General features: G+C 44.9%; 1 protein-coding gene and 1 long non-coding RNA gene across 2 annotated transcripts in view; both read right to left on the bottom strand.

Annotated features, from left to right (window-relative positions):
• LOC147359662 (uncharacterized) overlaps positions 1-7,842 on the bottom strand; it is a 223,481-nt gene extending 215,639 nt beyond the window's left edge. Inside the window, exons 1-2 of the mRNA XM_086335656.1 lie at positions 7,666-7,842; positions 6,981-7,475 (exon numbers count right to left, since the gene is read on the bottom strand). Coding sequence (XP_086191782.1) covers positions 6,981-7,475; positions 7,666-7,842 — 672 coding nt within the window. The remainder of the gene's footprint in view (positions 1-6,980; positions 7,476-7,665) is intronic.
• On the bottom strand, positions 96-6,970 carry LOC147359663 (uncharacterized). The gene is made up of 3 exons (XR_015141132.1): positions 5,676-6,970; positions 4,781-4,903; positions 96-4,636 (listed from the first exon to the last, which is right to left on the bottom strand). It is a non-coding gene; the product is annotated as an uncharacterized LOC147359663 (long non-coding RNA).
• Positions 7,843-26,863: the final 19,021 nt, after the last annotated feature.

Genomic DNA, 26,863 nt, shown 5'->3' with positions numbered 1-26,863 from the left:
TTTAGAAAGGCCTAGAGCCATTACAAGTAGCACCATCGAAGAGAGGTTTCCCCTCCTACCTCTGTCCGCCTCACTCACACCACTCCAATTCATTCTTCAGCTTGCTCCCCCATCTCACAGTCCAGCCCTGCCCTCAGCCTCTCACCTGGCTCTTCCTTGGGCTCAAACACCATCCTCTAAGACGAACCCTTCACCTCCTTCAAGGTTGCTCCAACATCAGCTTCTCAGCGGAGCCTGCCCTGAAGCCACCTTAACACTCCAGACCCTGACCCTGCACCACTTGTTCCCACAGCACACATTCCCCTCGAATACACCGTTAATATCCTCAGTTTATTGTGTCTGCTGCTCCGATGTCTATTCTAGCTATAATGCAAGCACCGTTCATGCAACCTCTTTTTTGCTCCTTCCTGCATTCCCAACACTGAGAACTCTGCTTGACACAGAGCAGGTATGCAATGTATTGAATTAATGAAAATGAATAGGGCCATCCCTGGCTTCAACCTTCCCTGGTCCAATGGTTAAGACTCCGAGTTTTCAACGCAGGAGTCACAGGTTTGATCACTATTTGGGGAACTAAGACCCTACATGCCACGTAATACAGAGGAATTTTTTAAGAAATGAATAAATGAAGCCATGAGCCCTACCAAGTTGACAATTTCTGGAGAGAAGACAGATATACAGTATACCAGGTAATGATCAGTGCCGTCCCAGTTTGCTCAGGCTGCCATTACAAAATACTACAGACGAGGTAGCTTAATGATTGAAACGTATTTCTCACAGTTCTGGAGGCTAAGAAGTTCAAGACCAAGGTTGTGGCCAATCTGATTTTGATGAGAGCTCTCTTTCTGGGTTGTAAACAGCTATTTTCTTTTATTTTTTTTAATTTAAATTTATTTATTTTAATTAGAGGCTAATTACTTTACAATATTGTATTGGTTTTGCCATACATCAACATGAATCCGCCACAGGTGTACATGTGTTCCCAATCCTGAACCCCCCTCCCACCTCCCTCCCCATACCATCCCTCTGGGTCATCCCAGTGCACCAGCCCCAAGCTTCCTGTATCCTCCATTGAACCTGGACTGGCAATTCATTTCTTATATGATATTATACATTGAAACATGTATAATATCATAAACAGCTACTTTCTTGCTGGGTCTTCACAGAGCCAGAGAGAGGACGAAAGCTCTTTGGTATTCTTCTGATAATGGCACTAATCACCACATAAAGACCCCACCCTAATGACCTCATCTATCCATAATCCATAAAAAGAGGAGAAGGGGACAACAGAGGACTGAGATGGTTGGATGGCATCACTGAATTGACGGACATGAGTTTGAGCACGCTCCGGGAGTTGGTGATGGACAGGGAAGCCTGACGTGCTACAGTCCATGGGGTTGCCAAGAGTCGAACACAACTGAGTGACTGAACTGAACTGATCCATAATTACCTCCCAAAGGCTCCACCTCCAAATACTATCACACTGAGAGTTTGTATTTCAACATATGTAGTTTGCAGAAAGACATTCAGTCCACAATAAGTACCACAGACAATAGTAAGACTCAGGCATGGAAATAGGAGGAGGGGAGGTTGCTATTTTATGAGGCAGCCACCAGAGAAAAACAATAACAAATATAGCAACCGCCACTTACACAGTCTCTACCACATGTAGCTCTGTGCTAAGCACCTCACATCTATTAATACAGTGGTGTCAGGAGTTGCCGTAATATTTGCCTGTATTGCATCCATCTGTTCTCCACCGCCTTGTGGGGACCACCCTGTCCCTACTGTGTAACTTGGATAAAATGAAAACACAAGGAGAGCTCTCTGCTTCTCTGCCGGACCTCCAGGATCTAGAAGAGTGCCCGCTACACAGCAAGTGCCCAGTAAGTGAACAGTTCAGTCAGTCCACCTTAAACAGAGTAGCAAATATTAAGGCCAATGTACCAGTGCAAGGAGGACTTCCCTGGTGCTCAGGGGTAAAAGAATCTGCCTGCCAATGTAAGGAGACACAGGCCGAATCCCTGAATCAGGAAGATCCCCTGGAGAAGGAAAAGGCAAATCTACTCCAGTATTCTTGCCTGGTAAATCCCATGAACAGAGGAGCCCGGAGGGCTACTAGCAAGCAATATAGTACACGGGGTGGCAAAGAGTCAGAGATGACTTAGCAACTAAACAACAACAGCCAGGGAAAGACAGCCCTAAAGAATAACTAGTAAAAACAATCCTTTTTCTGTCTTCCTCAAGAGCTTACTTCCTCTGTGCTAAGTGCAAATTTTTTTTTCTTGCATCATGCCTAAGAGGGAGACACTATTCTCCTCCCTGCGTAGCAGCTGAGAGCTGAAATAACCTGCAAAAGCAGGCTGCCAGCCAAGGGGTACCTTCTGATTTCTGTCCTTTCTGAGATGTCTCCTGATTTCTTATCTTTCTTCTATTAGCCGGTGTTGTGTTCAGAGGCTTGCAAAGAACACTAGTAAAGTCACAGGGTCACTTCATGATCTATGTAACCAGAATGTTACTTTTACACATTAAAATGTATTCAGAAACCACCAGCTCCAAGCAGCCACAGGAAGTAATAAAACCCAATAATTGTCACAGTAATAATATCAGCTACCTTTTGCTGAGGGCTAAGAAGGAGCCCAGGCACCCTGCTGAATGCCTGCCTGCTGGGCATCCTCTATCTCCTCCTCTCAGCCAGGGCAGAAGGTGGTGCTTTATCGTGCCCATCTTACAGGTGAGGAGACAGGCTCCCAGAGGTGACGTGACCTGCCCCACAGTAACCCAGGTCTGCACTACCCATCAGTGGTCCCAGCTGCCTTCCACTGCTTTCCGGCTTCCTTCCTTTCTTCAGAATCTCCTCCCTCAGGGGGCAAACCCTCCACCTCCCATCCTGATGGGCTGCTCCACATCTAAAGAAGACAATGACTTGAAGGACGGGCACAGCTTGTTTACTTAAAAATAAAGTAGTTCTTCGATAGCCACCTACGAGCCAGTCTCAGGGCTGTGTGAACCACCGGATGAGACAGCAACCGCCCCCCCAGGCCCATCCCTGCTCCTTTGTTGCTCCCAAGAAGTTCGTGGTCCAAGAGGGAGAAGAAACAGATATAACAGGGGCTCTGATTACCCACCGGGCACCAACTAAACACCACCACCCCTACTCCTTGCCTCCCCCTTCAAAAAAGAAGAGAGAAAAAAAAAGAGGAAGAGAAAATAAAAGAAAATTCAGAACTCTGAAATTAAACAAATAAGCGAGACTATTTGGGCCTCGTGACTGTGAATCTTGTGTTTATAGGCTGGCATTGTTTTTGTTTTTCAGGACGAGGTTGGGACAATACAATCTTTGTATTGTTAGGGTGGTTACAGGACCAAAACACACCTAGGAGAGAGGAAGGTACTCGGGATTGTGGAGGCGGGGGCAGGTCGTGGAGGTGGAGGGTCTGTGATCATTTGCAGAAACAGCTCTGTCTCCCATCTGCTGTGAATGTTGTTAGTAATAAATGCTGGTCACAGAGCCAGGCGGGACACCTGGATACAGCTTTCTGCAAAAGCCCATAGATTCTGCACCAAGACAGAGGCTGGCCCCGGGCCCTAGAGGTGCCCAGACTCTCCAGTTTAGAATTTCCTAAGCACTGAAGCCCCACTCTCGTGGCTTCTTGACCCCACCCAGGCCAGCAGTCTGGGCAGATGGTGTCTTCACATGAGGTGTGGGATTTGTGCCTGGGCAAGGAGGGATGGCTGGAGAATGAGCTTGACCCTCCTGCTCCAGGCGGAGCAGCATCTTTGTCTGTCTTTAGTTTCACGGTCCTCTGACTTCTACGAGTGGGCCTGGGGAGGCAGATGGCCAGGGCAAATCCGGGTGTCTCTGCCACTCCGTGGCTGTGTGACCTGAGGGTGGGGGGTGGGGGGATTCTTAATCTGACCCGTGGGCTCCCCATCTGCAAAACCATGATGATAACAATAATTCTGTCTTCCCAGGTAGCTTGCCAGGTGGCCAATGCCAGAGACCCAGGTTCAATCCCTAGGTTAGGAAGGTCCCCTGAAGAAGGAAATGGCAACCCACTCCAGTATTCTTGCCTTTGAAATCCATGGGCAGAGGAGCCTGGCAGGCTAGAGTCCACGGGATCGCAAAGAGTCAGACACGACTTGGCAATTAAACAACAACACAATAGCTGGGAGATTATATGAATAACAAATATAAAGCATTTCAAGGCCGGCCCACAATAAGAACTCCATTACTGCTGGACACTTTATTGTAACTGCCTTGGTGAGGCTATAGGAAGCATAAAATGGGAAGAACGAGCTCGGCCTCATATAAGATTTCAGTGTTATTACAAAAACTACTACTGTTATTGGGAATTCCCTGGCAGTACAGTGGTTCAGACTCCATGCTTCCACTGCAAGGGGCAAGGGTTCCATCCCTGGTGGAGGAACTAAGATCCTGCATGCCACGTGGCATGGCAAAAAAAAAAAAACAGGGTGGGGAGGGGAAGAAAGAAACTACACACTACCATTATGATCATTTACTATTATTGTTATTAGAGTCTTAGATTAGTTGGGACCAGAAAAATAGAAGAGACAGAGGCAGAGTCTATCAAAGGATCCATCTTGGCAGCGCCTCCTGTAAGGCTTCAAACTCCTGAAGTTTTTTAGGGAAAGGGTAGAAATAACCATCAACGGGGTTCATCCACAGGCAAAATTATTCCATTTTGGGTCAGGAGTCCCCCCCATTGACCCGGGGTAGGTGCAGGAACAATCCTGGTTTCTTAAAAAGATCACAAACCTGCATCCAGAGTTTTCTTGTTTTTTTTTTAAAGGGGGTGGGTGGGGAGAACACCACGTCCACAGCCAACAAGGACAGGAAATACAAAAGAAAAAGCTTGAGCATCCAGAGGCCATCTGACACCTAAAACACACAGAGAAGCGCAGCCATTAGCAGGCCCAAGGCTACCTCACCGAGGAACGTGGACCAGCAACCATCCAAGGTCCTTGCTCCCACAGGAAGGCTCAACCACCTGCCATCAGTATCACCACTTTCAGGGAAACTCACACAGAGAGGAATAAATATCATCCGGGAGGCTCTTTAGTTGAGCTGAGAAAAAAATGTCCCTCCCAGGCAGGCAGAAAGCCCTGGGACACAGGCTCTGAAACCCAGCCTGCCTGCTTGCCTGCCATTCAGGAGGAAAAGAAAAAACTAAAGCACAAGAGCTCAGCTGAATGTGGCTGGTGAGAATTTACCCAGTTTTTAGATCAGTAAACTCACAAATCCGTTTCGGGGGATTAGGGTCTGTCTGATATTTCAGAATTGAGAACTCCCTCTTTCCAGCCCAGAAAAGCTCTAGCCCCAGACAGAAAGGGCAAGCCCAGGCAGCATGCGCCAGGGGTGGGAGGGAATCAATCAGAAAAAGAAACTGATTTCTTCTCCTTTTCAAGAGAAGCCTGGATGATGCAAAATCCTGCACTCAGAGCAGTAAAGCAACAACAACAATAAAAAGTCACCCTTCACCAGGCAAAACAAAAATGACCACAGAACAAATTCCTCCCGCCCCTTCCTCGGGAATTCACTGGGGACAGCATTATGATCCGCCCCGGACCCTCTCAGCCTCGCCATCACCAGACCTATCCATAGAATCCCAGTCGCCCGGTACCAAGGCCTCAGACCACGAGGTACTCCTCACCTCCAGGATGTAACTGCTCCCAAACAGTGGCGATCAGGCCAGGAGGCTCCTGCCCAGCCCAGCCACTCTGGGCTTGCTCTGCTGCTGCTTCCAGGAAGGTTTTTCTCCTAATAAATCTTTCAGGAAGTCCCACTGACTGTTCAGAGGATCCATCCAACACCCTTCTCCATTGGTTCAGACAGATTCGTTGTGACCACAGGACTGTGTCAGATGAACAAGCCTGAACTTGTCACTGCCAGTATGCAAAAGAGGACTGCAACATCCTATAACAAACAGCGCAGCAGACACAGTCCCTACCTCCTCAGAGCCTCCGCCCACCCACCACACACAAACACACGTTTCTTCCCGCTTTGCTCCAACAACTAAGCAGCTCCAGGAGCCAGGACGCAAAGTGGTGGGGGAGGGGGGATGCGAGAGGGGCCGCCAGCCTCTCTTTGGAAAATAGAAGACGGAAAAGAAACACCCAGACCTCACCCTCTTCTCCCCCAAACCCCTCACTTAGGGATTTCCTCTCTTCTCTCATCTTACAGACGGGCCTGAAGTCAGGGGCTCGAGTGAACAGAATATTCCTTGCCTGCCAACTCTCGGGAAAATATCTGCACACCGAACACATGCACCCTCCTGGTTGCCCTTCCCGAAAGTCTAGGCTTGGACCACAAACGCTGGCATAAATAAAAGCACATTAGCCTTGGGAGGGTAAACCTAAATAAACCAACAATCCATCCAAATAGAATTACCAGGATGAGGGTGTGGGGGCACCCGGAAAACCAGTAAATGCAACGCACAAGAAGAGAAAGTTTCCAAAACCAGAGTTGCTGAGTTTTCGGAAATCACCTTGTTGGGGAGTTGGGGGTTGGGAGGGTGGGGAGATGGGCAAAGGATGGAGGGTGGGGGTTGGGAGGGTGGGGAGATGGGCAAAGGATGGAGGGTGTATCATATGGTTCGCAGGCTTCTCAGTTAGCAAAAGGGGCCTCCCGACCTTGTCTGCGAATCCCAATCAGTACTGATCGGAGGGGGTCTATATTTGGAGGTTAAATGATAAATACTTTTCATCAAGACCACAAATCCGGAATTATCTCTCTGCAATGGCTATTTGATGTCACCCTCTTCCCCTCCCCCCGCCGCCCCAAAACGCCCCAAACTCGCTGCCAGCCTAGAGTCTGAAGATGAGGAAAGTGCACGGTTGACAAACACGTTGAGATCTGAAAGCTCTTTCCGTCGGTCCAGCTGCCCACCGCGCATCCCTCCCCGCAAGGCCAAGGCTGCCGACTCTCCAGAAAGGCGGAGGACAAAATTGTAACTTACAGAAAGGTGGCTCCAACCGTGTCTCCGCAGGTCACCGGGACCGCCAACATCCTTTCCGCGTGGAAATCCACTCGAGGGGGTCCGGGGCGGGGGCGTGCCGGGACTCATCCTCGCTCGCGGCCCCTCGCCGTTCCCCCGGGCCCCGCCGCCCCGAGTCCGCCCGGGCCGCGGGCCCATGTGCTCGGCGGCCGCACGCGCTCTGCCCGCTGGAGCGCGGGGCAGGCGGGCGGCCCCTGACGTCACGGCGGCTCGCGCTCCGGGCCGCGGGGGAGGGGAAAGCGCGCGCCTCCCGGCTGGCCGCGTGCGTCCTCTGCCCGGGCTCGGCCGGCGCCCGCCGCCCTGCCCGCCGCCCCGCGAGCCCCTCCGCCCGCGGCCGGACCAGCTCAGGGCATCCAGCCGCGGAGGGCCGCGCGCGGAGGCTGGGAGGGCCTGGGCCGCCGGGGGCCCCGATGGCGCGGGGGAAGGCGCGCTCCGCACCGCGCTGGGGGTTCCTGGCTGCGTTCCCACCGCGGCCGGGGGAGAGTCAGCTCGAACTCGGCGATGGTGCCCATTCACTTGTGCGCGGCGCTTTCAGCTTCCCTCCTCCCCCCACTTCCACACACACACACCAACCCCCCTACCCTGGCGTTCTGGAGTCTTCCCACTTGCCACATGTGGAAGGCGAGTTTAGGGAAATAAGATGGACCGAGATGCTCTGAGATGGGAGCTCTCCGCGCAGCAGACCCTGGCTTAGCTCTATCTCTAGAGATCCGAGCGCCTTCTTGGGTACCACCAGCATCCGCAGGCCTGGTAAGAGGGGCGCACACACTTTCTCACCTCCTTCGACGTCTCCAGCTGCCCCCGAGGGCTGAGGCGGGCACATCCGTGCAGAGAGCGGCTGTCTACACAGGTGCCTCCCCTCGGGTGTATTAACCTACCACCTCCCCCCCGCCCCCCGCGAATGTCCAGTTCCCCGCCCCCTCCCCGCCCGAAGGAAAGAGAGAACACTGGCCTCCTGCAGGGAAAGCATTTATCTTGCTTTCTCTACAAAAGCCCGGGACTGGACCGAAGCGAGGAGCTGCCTCCATTCACTCTATCATCTCATGAGCCCTTACGGGAACCAGGCACCCTGCTAGGCGATTGGGAGGAGCGACTGAAAGACAAGATGGATACAAACCGTAGAAGGAGGTCACAGTCCGGTGAAAAGATGGACACGCAAGTGGGTGATTTCAGAATTCTGGAAGCAAAGACTGTCCCTCTCTGCGCGACCCAGTGTGCTACCCTCCCTCTCATTCCGGCACACCCAGCAGCCTTCGGCCCATCCTTCCCGCTCTATTCTATTCCGTTTCTCCTATTCCAAAGGCTTCTTCCTGACTTGACTGGTTCCCCTCTCTTGAAAAAAAAAAAAAAAGGCAAAACTTCAGGTGATGCTCCCTGTACCATCTGAAACACAGATTCATTTATAACCACTAAACGCTTGTTTTGTGCCTGGCTTCCTGTCATGGGCTGGACAGGTCTCGGAGTTCTGATGGGCAAACCTCAGCATCTGCATAAGGCACTGTAGGAGCTGTGAGAACAGCCGGCTAGCTGCTTACAAGTTCTCCCTGGAAGCGACCTCTGTCATCCCGGGGAAGCTGGAGTACTCCTGCTGGGCGTCTGCAGGCCAGGTGAGGCCGGGTGTCCAAGGACAATTCCATTCTCTGAGACCCTAGCTTGGCTACTGTATCCTTCCTGTGGGCCTCTCTGGGCTGAAAAGACACCTTGACCCAGGACTCACTACACGTTGACCTTGACTTTGCTTGCTCTCTTTGGATCCCTCCCTGAAATATTCATCTTAAATTCACATTTTTCCATTTTTTTAAATTCCTCTTTAAAAAAAATTTTTTTCCAGAAGAATTGCAAAAAAATATCTTACTATTCCTACCATCCAAAATTAACTAAAATGACATTTTGGTATACCTGCTTCCATTGTTTTTTTAAAACTGTTCTCTTCTTGCATAAGGGATACCGTATGAGTACATTGTAAAAAATTAAAACTGCGCAAGAAAGTATAGAAAATAAAAAGAAATAAAATTTTTATCAGCCAGAAATACCTTCCATAAATATTCTATAAATCCAAGACATCTTTTTAGGCATACTTATTTATGTATCCAGGTAGATGGATAGCTAGATGAAGGATTGACAGGAAAAATATATTGATTTTGAAATCTTAATACTGTGTAGTTGCTATTTTTAAATGTAAGGCATTTCATTTTCTTTGAGTAGAAGACAAGGAAGCCAACATGAAGCTGAAGGAATCGTTAAACTTTAAGTCTTTCCTTACCATGTGAGAGATATCACTTCCTAAATAATTTGGCAAGTGGTCAGATGAACAAAAGGAGAGTGAAGTCATGGTGTTTTCTTTGTAGGTCTCTCCATCTAATTATTTATGAGTAGTTATTTCTCCAAAGATGACATACAAATAGCCAACAGACATATTAAAAGATGTTGATTATAAATTTCTCTTAGAGAGCAGGCAATTCCTTGCTTCCACCTGCCCTTACTTCACCACTTTTATCTCTTCATTTTCTTAATGTTTTTAAATCGCCACCCTCCATTCCATAACTGAAATTCCCATGGTCATTTAATACTGGGTCTATAATCACATAATTTCATGCTCATGATCAATCTTTCCCTTGTCCTCCTTTCTATAAAAATTTATTTATTTACTTATTGTTTTTTTGGCCACATTTCTCGGCATTCAGGATCTTAGGTTTCCCAACCAGGGATTGAACCAGAGCCCCCAGCGTTAGAGGGATGCAATCGTAACCACTGGACTGCCAGGAAAGTCCCAATCCTTCCCTTTACTACATCTGCTTCCTTATCTGCAAAATCCACCCATTCACTTATCACATATTTTGAGCCCCCATTGAGTACCAGGCACGAACTAATACCCTAGACTCTGTGGCAATAAGACAGACAAGAACCCTTTTCTTGAGCACCTTTCATTCTAGTGAGAAAGGCCAGACAAATAAGCCAACAGGCAAGGGAATTTCAACAGCAATAAATGCTATCAAGATGGGTAAATCTGGGTGAAGAGCTGAGAGGTTGGGGGCAGGCGAGGAACTGACTCCAGACAGTGTCAGCAAGAAGGAGCCAGTTGTGCAGAATGACGGGAGGGTGTTCCAGGCCGAGGGAACCACAAGGGTCAAGCCCGGAGGCACATGAAAACAAGATCATCAATCATACCACAAAGGCATATGAAGTCAGACAGGCAAACAGTTGCAGACATCATTTTCTACTGGGGCAGGAATCACATGTCTTCAGCTCCCCAATTCACCCCCCGCACCAATGTGCTGAATACATGTAGAACCAATGAGTGAATGATTGAAGGACACCCTGGATCCTGTGGCAGCAGAATGAGAGTGGAAAAGTGCCAGGTGCAATAGAAACACAAAAGAGAGGCATCTGTTTGGCACAGGCCGAGAAGAATCCCCAGGGGAAGTAAAGACTGCAACTTGAAAAATAGCTTGGACAGAGAGGAGAGTAGGGGTGTTTGAGCAAAAGGAACGTGCATCCTTGTGGAGTCTGACAAACTCTGAGTGGTCTGGTATCGCTGGAGTATGAAATCACTGTTGGAAAAGTGAAGAAAGGGTAATCGGGTCAGAGGAAGGTAGTTCAGATTGTGAGAGACCTTGGACTCTAAGTAATCTTGCCTTTGACTTAAAGGAAGATGCCGCTTAGGACCTGGGTGAGAAACAGTAAGTGCTTGGACCAGAATAAGGCTGCCTTAGGAAGGAAGAGAAAGAGGTAAATGCTTAGGAAAACACATTCACCAAGTAAATCTGGGGGAGAGCAGGGGAAGACTCAAGGGTAAGTGCCAGATTGGGGATTTCAGAAATGGGGGGGGTGTGTCACTGTTTGGGTGGGAACTCACTGGAAGATGCAGGCCTGGGTCGGGGAAGGGATGCCTCCATTGTGGACTGGGAGGGTTTCACAAACCTTTGGTCCTTCCAGATGATGCCCCGGAGGCAGGTGGCTCCCAGTGTTCCATATCCTGGGTGGTGGATACCCTGAGCAAGACTGAGCCCAGGCAGGAAGTGTATGTTAAGGGAGAGGCCAAGGGTCAAACTCAGAGGAACAAACATTTATGGGGCAGAAAGAGGAGGTGCTGGTGCTAAGTTGCTCTGTCGTGTCTGACTCTTTGCTATGGACTGTAGCTCTCCAGGCTCCTCTGTCCATAGGATTTTCCAGGCAAGAATATGGGAGAGGGTTGCCATTTCCTTCTCTAGGGGATCTTCCCAACCCAGGGTTTGAATCTTAGTTTCCTGGCCTTTTGCCTTTGCAGGCAGATTCTTTACCATAGAGTCACCTGGGAAGCCCCAGAAAGAGAAGGAAGCTGCTTGCTTTCAGAATGTTCTCTGTAAACCTATGGTCCTCTGCTTTCTGCCTGAACTCACAGGGCTGAATAGCAATGAGAAGAGGCCCCATCACTTGCTGGGGTACGGAACCTCCATCTTCTCCTCTTCCCAAGGTTTATCAGGTGATTACAGCCTATAGGTTCACCCACCCATCTTTCCTGATGCTCACAGTCATGGATAGGGAAGAGGCTTCTATCTATCCCTCCTGGATTCTGCAACCTACCTGGTCCCTCTGCCTTGCGGTTGCTCCACTCTGATAGCCTCTAAGTAGTCTCTCCAGGGAATACTGTGGCAGTCCAGTGATCAGGGCTTTATATTCTTATTGCTGAGAGCCTGGGTTCAATCCTTGGCCAAGGAACTAAGATCCTGCAAGCCTCGAGGGGCAGCCAAAAAAAAAAAGTAGTTTCTGCAGATTTACCTTAAGAAGAAGCAAGTTTCTCCTCTCCACTGTCCCCAACCTGCTCCCCCAACCTGTTACCTGTTCTGTGTCTCATCTCCTTCGCTTTGTCTTTCTCCTAGAATATCTTTCGTGAGGGGTCACCTGTGCTTTTTCGTGGATTGGTCCCAGCATCTCTTCTTCCATGAGCAATTCAGAGAATACCCTAAGGCTACACCTTCTTCTTCTGGTTGGACTCACGGTCATATTCTCACCAGTCTTGCTTGGCAGTCTCTAGGAGTTACTGAGTCAACCTCGCCTCCCTCTTCAGCCTCTGAATAGCCCCTGGGCAGAGACTTTGCCACAGCTCTCATTCATCGAGTCGGTCAGGCAAGCTGAGACCCAGAGAGCTCACTGGTCTTGACCAAGGTCAGATCACGAGCTTGTGGCTGAGCCAGGACTGGACACCAAGTCCACTGGCCTAGGTGGCCAACAGCTCATCTGCCTCCAGGTGAAATTAAACCAGGTCAGGGTATATTTGGGGTGCAAATCAATGCATGGACATTTCTGAACCAGACGGATCCGCCTGTCAACATCCCACTGGGGGCACTGGAAAAACATTGATGTCAAGAAGATCTGAGTTTGAATCCAAAAGCTATCAAATGACTCTTAGTGAGTTACTTCATCAAAGTCTCAGATTTGAAAAGATTGATTATTTTAATTGTGGTAAAGTAAACATAACATGCCTGCAATGCAGTAGATGGGGTTTGATCCCTGGGTTGGAAAGATCCCCTGGAGAAGGAAAAGGCAACCTATTGTAATATTCTTTCCTGGGAAATGCCATGGACAGAGGAGCCTGGCAGGTTACAGTCCATGGGGTCTCAAGAGTCGGACAGGACTTCGTGACTAAATCACCACCAAACATGACATTAAAGTATCCTTTTACCCATTTTAAAAATGTACAAATTACATTGTTGTGACACCCTCACCAACTCTAGAATTCTTTTCCTCTTGAGAAGCTGGAACTCTGTAGCCTTTAAACAATGACTTCCTGGTCCGCCACCCCCAGTTCTATCCCCTGGCAACCACCATTCTACTTTTTGTCTCTATAAATTTGACTATACTGAGCATCTCAAATAAGTGGAATCGCGCAGTATTTTGGGCTTCCCTGATAGCTCAGCTGGTCAAGAATCTGCCTGCAATGCAGGAGACCCCAGTTCAATTCCTGGGTTGGAAAGATCTCCTGGAGAAGGAATAGGCTACCCACTCCAGTATTCTTGGGCTTCCCTTGTGGCTCAGCTGGTAAAGAATCCGCCTGCAATGTGGGAGACCTGGGTTTGATCCCTGGGATGGGAAGATCCCCTGGAGAAGGGAAAGGCTACCCGCTCCAATATTCTGACCTGGAGAACCCCATGGACTGCATAGTCCATTGGGTTACAAAGAATCGGACTGAGTGACTTTCACTTATGCAGTATTTATCCCTTTGTGACTGGTTTATTTCATCTTAGCATAATGTCCCCAAGGTTCATCTATGTTGCAGCATGTTTCGGAATGTCCTTCCTTTCTTAGGCTGAATTATATTCCATTCTCTGTATATGCCGCATTTTGTCAAACCATTCATTAGTCTATGGACACTTGGCTTGCTTATATCATCTGATGATTGTGGATAGTGCTGCTATGAACATGAGTGTATAAATAGTTCTTCAAGATCCTGCCTTCAATTATTTTGGGGATATACCCAGAAGTGTATTGCTAGATCATATTGCAACTCCAGTTTTAAATGTTTTAGGACTCACCAGATGGTTCAGATGGTTTTTGTTTTTGTTTTTTGTTGTTGTTTTCAATTATTTATTTGGCTGCCCTGGGTCTTAGTTGTGGCATGCAGGCTCTTTGATCTTCGTTGCCCCGTGTGGGGTCTTTAGTTGTGGCATGAGAACTCGTAGCTGCAGCGTGTGGGATCTAGTTGCCTGACCAAGGGTTGGGCCTGGGCCCCCTGCATTGGGAGTGCAGAGTCTTTGCCACTAGACAATCAGGGAAGTTCCTGGTTCACATGTTTTAAGTAAGCTTTTTATTTTGGAATACCTTTAGATTTTCAGAAAAGTTGAAAGATAGTATAGAACTTTCTCTTACATCTGTCACCCAAGTCTCATCTTTATTTGGCCACATTTAGTTCCCTGTCCTTGGCAGTGAAAGCACAGAGCCCTAACCACCGGACTGCCAGGGAATTCCCAAGCCCCATTATTATTAACATATTGCAGCCACGAAATTAAAAGACGCTTACTCCTTGGAGGGAAAGTTACGATCAACCTAGATAGCATATTCAAAAGCAGAGACATTACTTTGCCAACAAAGGTCCATCTAGTCAAGGCTATGGTTTTTCCAGTGGTCATGTATGGATGTGAGAGTTGGACTGTGAAGAAAGCTGAGCGCCAAAGAATTGATGCTTTTGCACTGTGGTGTTGGAGGGACTCTTGAGAGTCCCTTGGACTGCAAGGACATCCAACCAGTCCATCCTAAAGGAGATCAGTCCTGGGTGTTCATTGGAAGGACTGATGCTGAAGCTGAAACTCCAATACTTTGGCCACCTCATGTGAAGAGTTGACTCATTGGAAAAGACCCTGATGCTGGGAGGGATTGGGGGCAGGAGGAGAAGGGGACGACAGAGGATGAGATGGCTGGATGGCATCACTGACTCTATGGATATGAGTTTGAGTGAACTTCGGGAGTTGGTGATGGACAGGGAGGCCTGGCGTGCTGCGATTCATGGGGTCACAAAGAGTCGGACACGAACTGAACTGAACTGAACATTACTATGGTACACTTGTCAAAACTAAGAAACCAACATTGGAATATTACTAAAAACTAAATGCCGGACTTTATGTGGGTTTCACCAGTTTTTCCATTAATATCCTTTTCTCATTCAAGGATCCCATCTACAATACAACATTATATTTAGTCAGTATGTCTCCATAGTCTTTTCTGGTCTGATTCTTAGACTTTCCTTGTTATTCATGAATTTGCCAGTTTTGATAATTTGTCAGATATTGTATTCTTACCTGGGAAACATCACAGATAGAAGAGACTGACGGGGCTGTAGTCCAAGGGGTCACAAAAGAGTCAGACACAGCTTATTGCCTAAACATCAACAATATTATATGAAATATGCTTCATATGGAGTTTGTCTGATGTTTTTCTAATGCTTAAGTCTTAGCATTAATACTTTCATCAGTAAAAAAAGGGACATAACTATTTCACAGGTTATATGTAATTAAATGAGCTATTGTAGTTTAAGATTATGTCTCTCCAACATTGATTCCTGGATTGCCTGGTATGCTAAGTCCAGCTACTTTTTGAGAATATTATGAACTTTGATCAAAACTGATCATTTAGTTGCATTTAAGTCAGTAGTTTAAAACCCTTCTTATCAGGGAAATGCAAATCAAAATCACAATGAGCTATCACCTCACACTTGTCAGAATGGCTATCATAAAAAAGATAAGGGAAAAAAAGTGATAACAAATGCTGGGAAGGATGTGGAGAAAACGAAACCCTTATGCACTGTAATGCTAAGACTTAATTAAGCAAGCTCCGGGAGTCGGTGATAGACAGGGAAGCCTGGCACACTGCAGTCCATGGGGTTGCAAAGAACTAGACATGACTGAGCAACTAAATTCAACTGAACGCACTGTTATCGAAAATGTAAATTAGTTTGGCTATTATGAAAAATAGTATAGAGTTTCCTCCAAAAAAAATTAAAAATGGAAATTCTGTATAATCCAAAAATCCCACTTCTGAGTATACATCCAAAGGAAGTGAAAACAGGATGTTGAAAAGATATCTACACTCTCATGTTCATAGCAGCATTGTTCACAATAGCCAAAATATGGAAACAACTTGTGTCCATATACCCACTGGAATATTATTCAGTCATGAGAAAGAAGGAAACTCTGCTATTTGCAACAACGTGCATGGACCCTAGAGGTATTATGCTAAGTGAGGTGAGTCAGATAGAGAAAGGCAACTGTTGTTGCATTCATAGAATCTAAAAATATGAACTTATGGAATCTGACGGTCGAATGGTACTAGGGGCTGAGAGATGGGGGAATTGGGAAGATTTTGTCAAGGGATAAACCTCAGCATTTAAAAGATGAATTAGTTCTGGAGATCTACGCACAGTATGGTAACTATAGTTAACAATACTGTATTGTGTGTTTGGAAGTTGCTAAGAGATAGCTCTTAAATATTCTAACCACGAAAAAGAGATGATAATAATGTGATGTGATACAGGTGTTAGCCAGCACTAGGGGGTAAGCATATCACAGGTTGTCACAAATCAGCGTCCTGTGCACCTTGAACTTAGAAAACATTCTGTATCAATTATATCTCAATATTTTTAAAAAGTGACTCTAGGAGAAAGAAAAAACTCTTCCTCTTTACTAAATTTTCACAGAGGACTTGTTTATATCACAACTGAATAGCTCAAAGCCCAGAAGATTCTTGACCTGTGTCATGAAATAATAGCTAATCAAGAAAGGTAAGGAGCAAAAAAAATGTGTACTTATTACTTTCCTTCTAGAGAAGCAGTGTCTTTCTAAGTTGGTTCAGAATATGGACTCTGGGGACTTCCTGGTGGTTCAGTGGCTAAGACTCTGTGCTCCCAACGCAGGGGGCCTGAGTTTGATCCCTGGTCAGGGAACTAGATCCCACGTGCTGCAACAAAGGTTGAAGATTCCATGTGCTGCAACTAAGACATTGAACAGCCAAATAAATAAATAAATATTTATTAAAAAAAAAAAACCAGCCGAATATGGGCTCTGAAATCAGGCAAACCTAAGCTTGAATCCATTTGCTGAGTGACTTTGAGCAAATCTCTTCAGCTATTTGTGCCTCGATTTCCTTATCTATAAAATCGGTTCCCAGTTCCTGGCATTTTATAGGTACCTAGAAGATATTAGTGCTTATGAATTTCAACAAGGCTTGTCACATAAGGCTCATTGGATATCTTTATAGCCTTTTTGGACTTTTTTCTGGTTAGTAATGTATAGAGGAATGTTTCTTATGCAAAATTTGAGAGTACAGAATGTGAAGAACACCAGAATTCTTTATAACCTCCCTCCCTGAGATACCTATTATTAACATTTGACTCATACTATTTCCGTCTTTCTTAAAGGTATACTGAATAGGAGCATATGAATATAATTTTATGTCTTTTCTTTGAAATTAGTATATCAAACACTTCTTTATAACTTGCTTGGCTTTAGCTCATCTTCATATCCTGAAACATCTGCAATTCAATATGCTTTCAAACACTTGCTTAATAATGTAGCATATGCATCCAGAATAAGAGATTTAGCCCTTTCTCTCACTGAACAAATTAGACTATTTCTGATCAGTCATTCTTTATGATATAGAAAACTGGCATGGAAATTCTGGGCATGAGCCTTACTGGGAAACTTTAATCCCTTCCATAGACTCCATGTTGTGAAATGGACTTGAGGGGTCCCTGTGAATGAAGATTTTTGAAACCTTGTCTGTTGACAAATTGTTCATAGAAAACTTTTACCTGTGAGCTTGCATGTTTCATTCCATCCCAGCCATGGCATTCTCTTTTCTTGTGGGAGAAACACTCCAGTTCAAAGGGCAGGAAAGAAAGGAAAAAAAGGAAGGGAGGAAAAGAAAAAATTGCATGTCAGTTTCATTTTCTTTGCATGTTGGATTATTACCAAAAATGAAAACTCCCATATGTGTTTTTTTGGCTCATTGTAATTTTTTCATGAACATATTTTGCTTTAGACCCACTGCCCATTTTTCTGTGGGGGTGTTCTTGTACTTCTTGGTATTTGTTCCCCAAATTAAATTCCTTTTTATCCCCTTTTATTCTTTAAAAAGAGAGAGAGAGAGAAGCATCTCATTATAAAAACAAATCAACAAATGTATCACCCACCAGAAACAGCTATTGTTAGCTTTGGGGTATATATCCTAGATACTATGTACACACAGACACCCTTACTTCTTTCCTCAGGAAAATAGAATCACAGATACACATAATCTGTACTCTATTTTTGTCACTTAATAATACATTGCAATGGTCTTTCCATGGCTGTACATATATTTCTACAGCATTACTTTTTAATAGTCCTAAAGCATTCCATTGTAAGTTTGTATCATATTTTACTTAACTGGTACCTTATTGCTACAAGTTCATCTCACTTGCAAATTTTCATTATTAAACACAGTGCTGCTACAAACATCCTTGTGACTAAATCTTTGCATATGTCCTTAATGATTTCCATAGGGTAAATTCTCATAAGTGATTCATGAGGTATTAACACTTCATTTGCCGTATAAATTGCAAGTATTTCTCCCTGGTCTCTCGTTTGCTTTTTCTTTTTGTTTGTAATGGGTCACTTACGAAGGCTCTTTAATTTCGATAAGCTCACATCTACCAGTCTTTGAATGTGCCTTGTGTTCCTGTTGTTATTATGTTCAGAAAGTCCCTACCTAACCCGTGATCACATTTACCCACTTTCGAGCATGTTTGGCTGATGCCTAAATAAATGTCTATTCCACTCAACAATCAGTGTAAATCTAGAATGTCATTCTGTCTCCCTGGGTAGTGATCAATTCAAGCATGGACTGGCTGACCCAATTCTAGGCAACAGCATGTAAAAGAAAGCTACTAGGGAATCGCTGTGAAAACTTAAGCCTAGGGAAGAGATGAAAGAAGGTATCATTTCCCTTCTTAGATTAAAAAAAATATATATATATATACATTTCTTTGTTGCTTAAGACAATGGTCACCCTTAGGAGTGCTTTTGGCTGCAGGGAACAGAAAGGAGTTTAAACAAATAAGGATTTGCATTTTGCGCTAACCAGTAGTCTGGAGCCTACTTGGTATTAGTACAGTGGCTCATTTGTAGCTATCAGGTGGCTGTAGCAGCCTTGGGCATCACGTTTGTGGTTAAAGAAGAACAAAGTGAAATGAGCAGCGTCAGCCAAGTCTGACCCTTTTACCAGAAAAAAGCAAGTCTTCCCAGCAGCTGTTGGTAGACATCCAGTCTCATTGGCGGGAACTGTCACATGGCTTCTGCTAGTTGCAAGTGAAGATACAATAGCAAGTACTTGGTTCTTCCAAGCTCTGCAGCAAAAAGAGCCATGTGGGAAGGGATTAAGAATAGGGTATGGAGTTTCCCTGGTGGTCCAGAGGGTAAGAATCCACCTTGCAATGCAAGGGACACTGGTACAATGCCCAGTCGGGGAAGATCCCACATGCCTCAGGGCAACTGAGCCCAGGTGCCAACAGCTAATGAAGCTGCACTCTGGAGACCAGGAGCTGCAACTGCTGAAACCCACATACCCCAGAGTTTGTGCTCTGAAACAAGAGGAGCCAGCACAATGAGAGGCCCTCACACGGCAACTGGAGTAGCCCCCACCAGCCACTTGCAGCAGCAAAGACCCACCACGGCCAAAAATTAAAATAATAAAAACAAATGAATATTTTTTTTTAAAAAAAAGGACAGGGTGTCTGCCTCACCGGTTTCAGTTGAGGTTTCTGTTGTTTGGCGAGAATCTTAAGTAAGAAGACCTGAATTTTTTTTTTTTTTTCCTTCTGGTTGCTTTAATAGTTTTCTATTTAACTTCTTAACTTTTGAATCTGTCTTAAATTGATCTTTCTTAGGATATAGAATTCTGAAACTTTTTCCTTGCAGGAGAGAATAGGAACCCCACTAGTAACTTGAAATATAACATTGCACATTTGTCACAGAGAATCCTGCAAAACAGTCTGAATGCTGAAGTTCAGAGGTCTTTGAAAAAGCCATGTCTTCCATCTTACCTGCAAGGTCAGGACAATGGGGAGATCTGTTGTTGAATTTCATCCTGGACTGGGTGATTTAGCATCCTAGATTACAGTCAATGCTCCTGAGTCTTACTTAAGTTGTAGGGTCCATTCCCTAGCTTCCAAGTTAGTAATTCCAAGCACAGAGAAATTTTGTTTCTTTTTTTCTTTTTCTTTGTGGTAGCCTCTACCCACAGAGAGTGTCAGGAGCCTTCCATATTGAGTGAGATCTTTTTTTTTTTTGGTTTGGTTTCACCATATTTATTGATGTACAATTAATATACAAAACAGCTCATGTTTAAGATATACAGTCTCATAAGCTTTGACATGTGTGAGATCTTTAAAAGAGACATTGGGTTTGAGACATTGAAAATGATTCCAGTAGATAAGAACTGCAAGGGAAAAAAATCAGCTACCATTTACCAAACATCCAATCTCAATCAGCTATGACATGCACCAATGTGTATATATTGGTGTACATATTTTCATTTTTTAAAAAAACTCAATACAAGATACAGTGAAGCAAGGCATGATATTTATTTATTTTTATTTATTTGACTGCATCAGGTCTTAGTTGCAGCACTAGGGATCTTCAATCTTCATTGTGGCATATGGGATCGGCATGTGAACTCTTGCTTGATACATGTGGGATCTAGTTCCCCAATCAGGGATTGAACCCGGGTCCCCTGCCTTGGGAGAGTGGGGTCCTAGCCACTGGACCACTAGGGAAGTCTCAAGGCATGGTCTTTGGACCAGAGAGGATTTGCAATGGGATCTGCAGTGAACTTTGACCAACTATCTAAGCAGGGCCCAACTTACAAGCTTGCTAGTGTAGACCTGCGTGATTTAAATAAATGACTTTCTCTCTCTGTGCTTCTGTTCTATTCCTTTATCCGTATAGTGAAAGGGCCCAAGGAGGCAATCAATTCTAGCTCTTCTGCAGGGTACAATTTTGTGATTCTGAATGAGTTGCAGCCTCTCTATATAAGAGCACACACAAGGAGAGATCTTCCTGGTGCTCCAGTGGTTAAGACTCCACGTTCTCATTGGAGAGGACACGGGTTCAATCCCTGGTCAGGGAACTAAGATCCCAAGGGCCACGTTGTGCAGCCAACATAAATAAATACAAGGAAGACCACACATTTTATCTTACTTGTCCTGCCAGGGAAGAGAGAATGGATCTGTGCTCCCATGGAACCTGGCCTAGATGAGCCACTGCCAACGACCAGACTGGCCTGCCTTCAAGAGACCTTGGAAAGTTCCCAACCCAATCTCCTGTGTGTGCTTGAGCTCTGAGAACTGAAACTGCCCTGCCCACAGTCACAGAGCATGTTACAGGCCAACACAGGATTATAGCTAAGTGTCTCTCAACACCCCTTTCCTCTGCTGTATATGTCTCTGGGGGCACTATTTCACTGGTTGTACCTCTGCCTTTCATCTGTCCACTGGGTTTTAACCCATTTGAATGCAGAAGTATTATTTCTCTGTTTTGGGAGGAATTAGGGCCACTCCAATCCACACAAGGGAAGTCAGATGAATGAACAGTCTCCAAACCATCTGAATGTGTAGATACCATTTCTGTTTGGGGAGAAATTAGGGATACTCCAATGTACATAGTTAAAGGAAGTTAGATGAATATTCTCATGTGACACTTACGGCTTGATTCATAATTAAACATTTGGTTGTTATTCAGTCACTCAGTTGTGTTTGACTCTTTGCCATCCCATGGACTGCAGCATGCCAGGCTTCCTTGTCCTTCACTATCTCCTGGAGCTTGCTCAAACTCGTGTCCATGGGGTCAATGATGCCATCCAAGCATCTCATCCTCTGTCAAACCCCTTCTCCTCCTGCCCTCCATTTAGCCAGTCCATTGTAGGCAAGTTTTGTCCCTTCCCACCATGTTCCTGTGGATACTGGTTCAGTCCTGATTCTTCAGTCGCTACCTTTCTGTCATTCTTAACTTCTCTACACTTATATCCAATATCCAGACTCAGTGGTCTTTCAGGTTCAAGGGTCCCTGAAGAAGTAGAATCTTTTCCTTTCAACATCCTAGGTCTTTGTACTTGGGTCTCAGGTCAGAATGGGTTACCTGACATCTACATGTCTTTCCACACTTGTAGAACGCAAGAAATCAATGCTGTGTGTGGTCATGATACTGAATTTGGAGCCAAAATGACCTGATTCCAGTCTGCTCCTGCCAGTCTTCAGACACATGATAAAAAATGTCATTGACCACACAGATATTCCACCTGTATGTGTATTATGTGTGTTTATATCTATATATTGAATAATAACATGTGTTTCAGAGACTCACACGATGGGGCTAAAAGAGACTTTGTGGGAATAGGTTGTGGTACAGCATTTGGCACCTAGTAAACTCTTAACAAACATTGTTAAGAATTATCAGTACTTAAACCCTTGACCTGTACCTATGTGTGTCAGTATCTCTTAGGTTTCACTTTAAACGAATGGAACAAACTCAGCAGAGAAAATAGCAAAGATTTTGTCCTTGACTAAACTCTAGCCAGGCTGAACTGAGCTCTCTTCTCTACTAGACCTTAACCTTGGACTGCAAAGGCTTAACAAAACACAAGCATAGTTTCTACAAGCTCAACATGGCACCGCTAGAAAGACCCTAACCCTGTGAAAATATCAGTCTGAGAAAATTCAAGGCTGCCAAAGAACAGACTGCTTGTTTCAGACAATACCTGAAGATACATCCCTGTTTCCCAGCCTCTGCTGGGAGAGCAGGACCCCAATTTCAATAAGCGCCAGTTAGCAAACCCAGAGGGGTTTCACATGGACTACCAACCCTTCCACTTCTTGATTTTTGTAATTTTTCATTTTCCTGGTTCTACTGAGCCCCCACTCACTTCTCTACTGCCTCCTTCTCCCTTTAAAATACTCCATCACCTGCGTACGAGTGAGAATGGAGCTCAGTTCTTCCCCTCCTGTCAGCATTTACTGAATAATACCTGTTTTCACTGCTTTAACTAACGTCTGCCTGTGTCTATCTTTGACAGCAATTGGTGTTTAGTCATGAAGTTGTGTACAGCTCTTTTGTGACTGCATGGACTTTAGCCTGCCAGGCTCCTCTGTCCATGGGGTTTCCCAGGCAAGAATATTGTAGTGGGTTGCCATTCCCTTCTCCAGGGGATCTCCCAGACCCAGGGATCAAACCTGCATCTCCTGCATTGGCAGGCAGGTTCCTTACCACTGAGCCACTAGGGAAGCCCTTGATAGTAATAGTCCGCAACAGACGGCCAGGTGGAGAGGCAGCATTGCCAGGCAGTCACTGGGGCTCTAGGCTGATAATAACTCTGCATCTTTAATATGCAACTTCCAAGTTGTCCTGGGGGTCGCCATTCTGGTTTTCCTGAGGCAGGAGTGAGCCTGGGCCAGACCACAAGTGGTTCCCATCACATCCATCCACATTCCTTTTACCAGAACTCAGTGACATACTGTGTGCCCCCCAAAAGAGGAGATGGATTTGTCTTGGAACACACTCCAATCAATTGCAGCAAACCCCCATTTCTTCAATATTTCTTCAAACAGCTCACGTGTTAGAGCCTCAATATCCTTATGCAGTTCACCGCAGGTTCTCTGTTTTGTTTTTGGTAAGCGAAAAGGGGGAGAGACTAGTTATTGAGCAGAAATTATGTGTCAGTATACTAGTCAGCTTTTGCTTAGCAACAAATATACCCCAAGTTTCAGTGGTTGACAATTCACTTTCTTGTTGATGTGCAGTTCTGTGTTCAACTTGGTTCAGGGTTGCCTACTTGATCCTGGATCTGAACTGATGGACGAGCTTATACATGGGACAAATTGTTCTCAAATCAGAGTGTAAGAGCAGGGTGAAAGTGAAGTGAAAGAGTTAGTCGCTCAGTCATGTCTGACTTTGCAACCCCATGGACTGTAGCCTGCTAGGCTCCTCTGTCCCTGGAATTCTCCAGGGAAGTGTACTGAACTGGGTAGCCATTCGCTTACTTAGGGGATCGAACCTGAGTCTCCCGCATTGCAGGTAGATTCTTTACCATCTGAGCCATCAGGAAAGCCCTTTCCAACTTGCCCCTCTCTTAACAAAGTCAGATTGCAAAAAGACCTATTCACTGTGTTGTGAGTTTGCTTTTTTTTCCAGAAACCAGAGCAAACATACGTTTGAGCATTATTACATTCTCTCTCTCATTTCTCCTACCTTCCCATGTGTGTCTCGGGTTCTTCATTTCTCAAAAAAGGCACCAATATGCCATCATGTGCTTAAGATGATGGCCTCCTACATGAAGCCAGACCAGGTACCTGAAGGGAGACTTTGGTCCTCTGGGTTCCTTTCTGTGTCATGCGGATAGCAGTTCCCATATTGCATTAGGATTGTGCATTAAGTTTTTCTGTTTTCTTTTACAAACAATGAAGATTCTTAACCAGTTTTTAAAATTCTATGTTGAAGGTTGTCATGCATCCCTTTGAGCAATAATGAAGATTATGAGTCCTCAACCTCGGAGTCATATACCTGTGCCCCCAGTTTCATGGGTCTGTGGATTCTCAATGAATAATATCTGCCATGGGCTGCAGGCTGCAGAGGCGTAGGATCATTTTATGCACTTTTGTTTCCTCAGTGCCCAGAACAGAGCTTAGAACCCAAAACAGGCCCTTCATGTATATTAATACATGGTTGAATAAATGTATGGGTGAGCCAAGGGACAAGCTATAGCAAAACTTATGTAGAGCTTACTAGGTGCCAGACACTATTCTCAGTGATTTTTGTGGGTTATCACACTGAAGTCTTACAACAACCTATGCTGTGTTGTTCTGTGCTTAGTCGCTTGGTCCTGTCCAACACTTTGCGACTCCAGGGCAGTCTGCCAGGCTCCTCTGTTCATGGGGATTCTCTAGGCAAGAATATTGGAATGGGTTGCCATATCCTCATCCAGGGGATCTTCCCAACCCAGGGATTGAACCCAGGTCTCCCGCATTGCAGACAGATTCTTTACCATCTGAGCTACCAGGGAAGCCCATGAATACTGGAATGAGTAGCCTATCCCTTCTCCAAGGGATCTTCTTAACCCAAGGATCGAACCAGGGTCTCCTGCATTGCGGGTGGATTCTTTACCAACTGAGCTACCAGGGAAGCCCCAACAACCTATGAGGTCAGAAGTATTAACATTATTATTCCCATCTTATAGAAGAGGAAACCAAGGCACCCAAAGCTTCAGTGGGTTTGTTCAAGATTATTCAGCTGCATCTAGGGTCCATAATTATAAACACTAGATTTTGAAGAAAGAGGCAAAAACATTTTAGAACATTTTACTTGCTTTTTTTTTTTTTAATTTAGATTCAGCTAATATCTTTGGAGGGCCTACTTAGTGCCAGGCATTATGCCAGGTGTTCCACCTCTGAAACTGATGTTTCCTTTCCTCCAACATCCCAGGTAATACAAGCCAGGTAGAAGATCTTGTGAGTTTTTGCCCTACTGTGAGGTCCTGATTGAGCAATTCTTTGTCCAGAACCAGAAGCACAGGTTCTCTTAAACAGAAGCATTTCCTTATAAATGGCCCAGATTAATGGTGTTGGCTTATCACCGCTTGTAATGGATTGACATCATCCCCAAGTATCGTAGGCTGGTTGGACTGGCCCGGCAGGTGTGCTGTCTTTGATGTTTTGATCATCCCAGTTTATCTAGGGCAAACAGAACCATGTGCCCATCTGTCATTGGTCAAACACAAAGAAGCTGATTGCTTTTAAATTGTCATCATGGAATTTCCTGGCTACTGGGAAAATTACATATAACAAAGACAGTGGCCGTGGTTAAAAGGCCAGGAAAGAGAACATTCTGCTCCTATTAATGTTATTGGATTAGACACTTGCTACCTCTGGGTCTCAGATTCTCATCAGTAACATGGAAGAACTATACAGGATGATCACTAGGGATCTTTAAAGCTTTAATAGCCTGTGAGCATTTGGATTTATTTAGCATTGAGCCTCAGCAATGTGTCAAAAACTGTAAAGAGAGAGATGAGAAATTGACTCTTCTTTCTTTCTTTGTATTCATTCAGCAGATACATATTTTTTTAACTTTTTATTTTATAATGAATTATAGTTGATTAACAATGTTTCGATAGTTTCAGGTGTACAGCAAAGTAATTCAGTTATACATATACATGTAGCCTTTTTCAAATTCTTTTTCTAGGTTGTTAGATAACAATGAGTGGCATTCTCTGTGTTACACATTATGTCCTTGTTGGTTATCCATTTGAAATATAGCAGTGCTTACATGTCAATCCCATACTCTTTAACTATCCCTTCTCCTCCTCAACCGCCTCCCTGGTAACCACAGATTCATTCTCTAAGTCTGTGAGTCTGTTTCTTTTTTGTAAATAAGTTCATTTGTATATTTCATTTTAGGTTCTGTATATTAGCCATATCATACAATACTTTTCTTTCTCTATCTGACATTTCACTCAGTATGACAATCTCTAGGTTCAGCCATGTTGCTGCAAATGGCCTTATTTTATGATTTTCAATGGCTAAGTAATATTCCACTGTATATATATACACCACATCTTTTTATCCATTCCTCTGTTGATGGACATTTAGTCTGTTTCCATGTCTTGGCTATTGTAAACAGTGCTGCAATGAACATTGGGGTGCATGTATCCTTTCGGACCATGTTTTTTTTCTGGATATAAGCCCAGAAATGGGATTGCAGCCTCATACAGTAGCTCTATTTGTAGTTTTTAAGGAACCACCATCCTGCTCTCCACAGTGTCTGTACCAATTTACATTCCCACCAACAGTAGGGATGGTTCTCTCCACATCCTCTCCAGCATGTGTTGTTTGTGAGCTTTTTTTCCATGATGAACATTTTGACTGGTGTGAGGTGATATCTCATTGTTATGAGGAGTGACTATGACTTAGCTTTAAAAAGGATACCTCTGCCTGCTACATGAATGGCTGTCTGAAGTCAAAGGTGGAAGCAGTAACACAAACATCTTAGCTTGGACCAGGGAAGATGCAGGGGGAGATGATAATAAGTAGTCAGATTAAGGAGAGAAACCAATACACACAAATACTCAGGAAAATATATGCCCTTATTTTACTCTCTGATCTGCAACCTATCTATTTGCACTAAATATACACACACACACATATATATATAACACTCAGCAATATATCTTGAAAAGCCATCCATAGTAGGCATCTATTAATAGATCAACCTCATTCTTCCCTCTCCCCAGTCCCTTCCCCAATTCCAGTCAAATAAAGATGGTCTGTGCTTTCTGTTGTACTGCACAAA

The sequence above is a fragment of the Bos grunniens genome, chromosome 14 (assembly GCF_055505025.1).
Source record: "Bos grunniens cultivar Pamir isolate PY7600 chromosome 14, Bosgru_T2T1.0, whole genome shotgun sequence".
Taxonomy (NCBI): domain Eukaryota; kingdom Metazoa; phylum Chordata; class Mammalia; order Artiodactyla; family Bovidae; genus Bos; species Bos grunniens.
The sequence above is the reverse complement of the archived record's forward strand: the minus strand, read 5'-3'. Positions and strand labels throughout refer to the sequence as shown.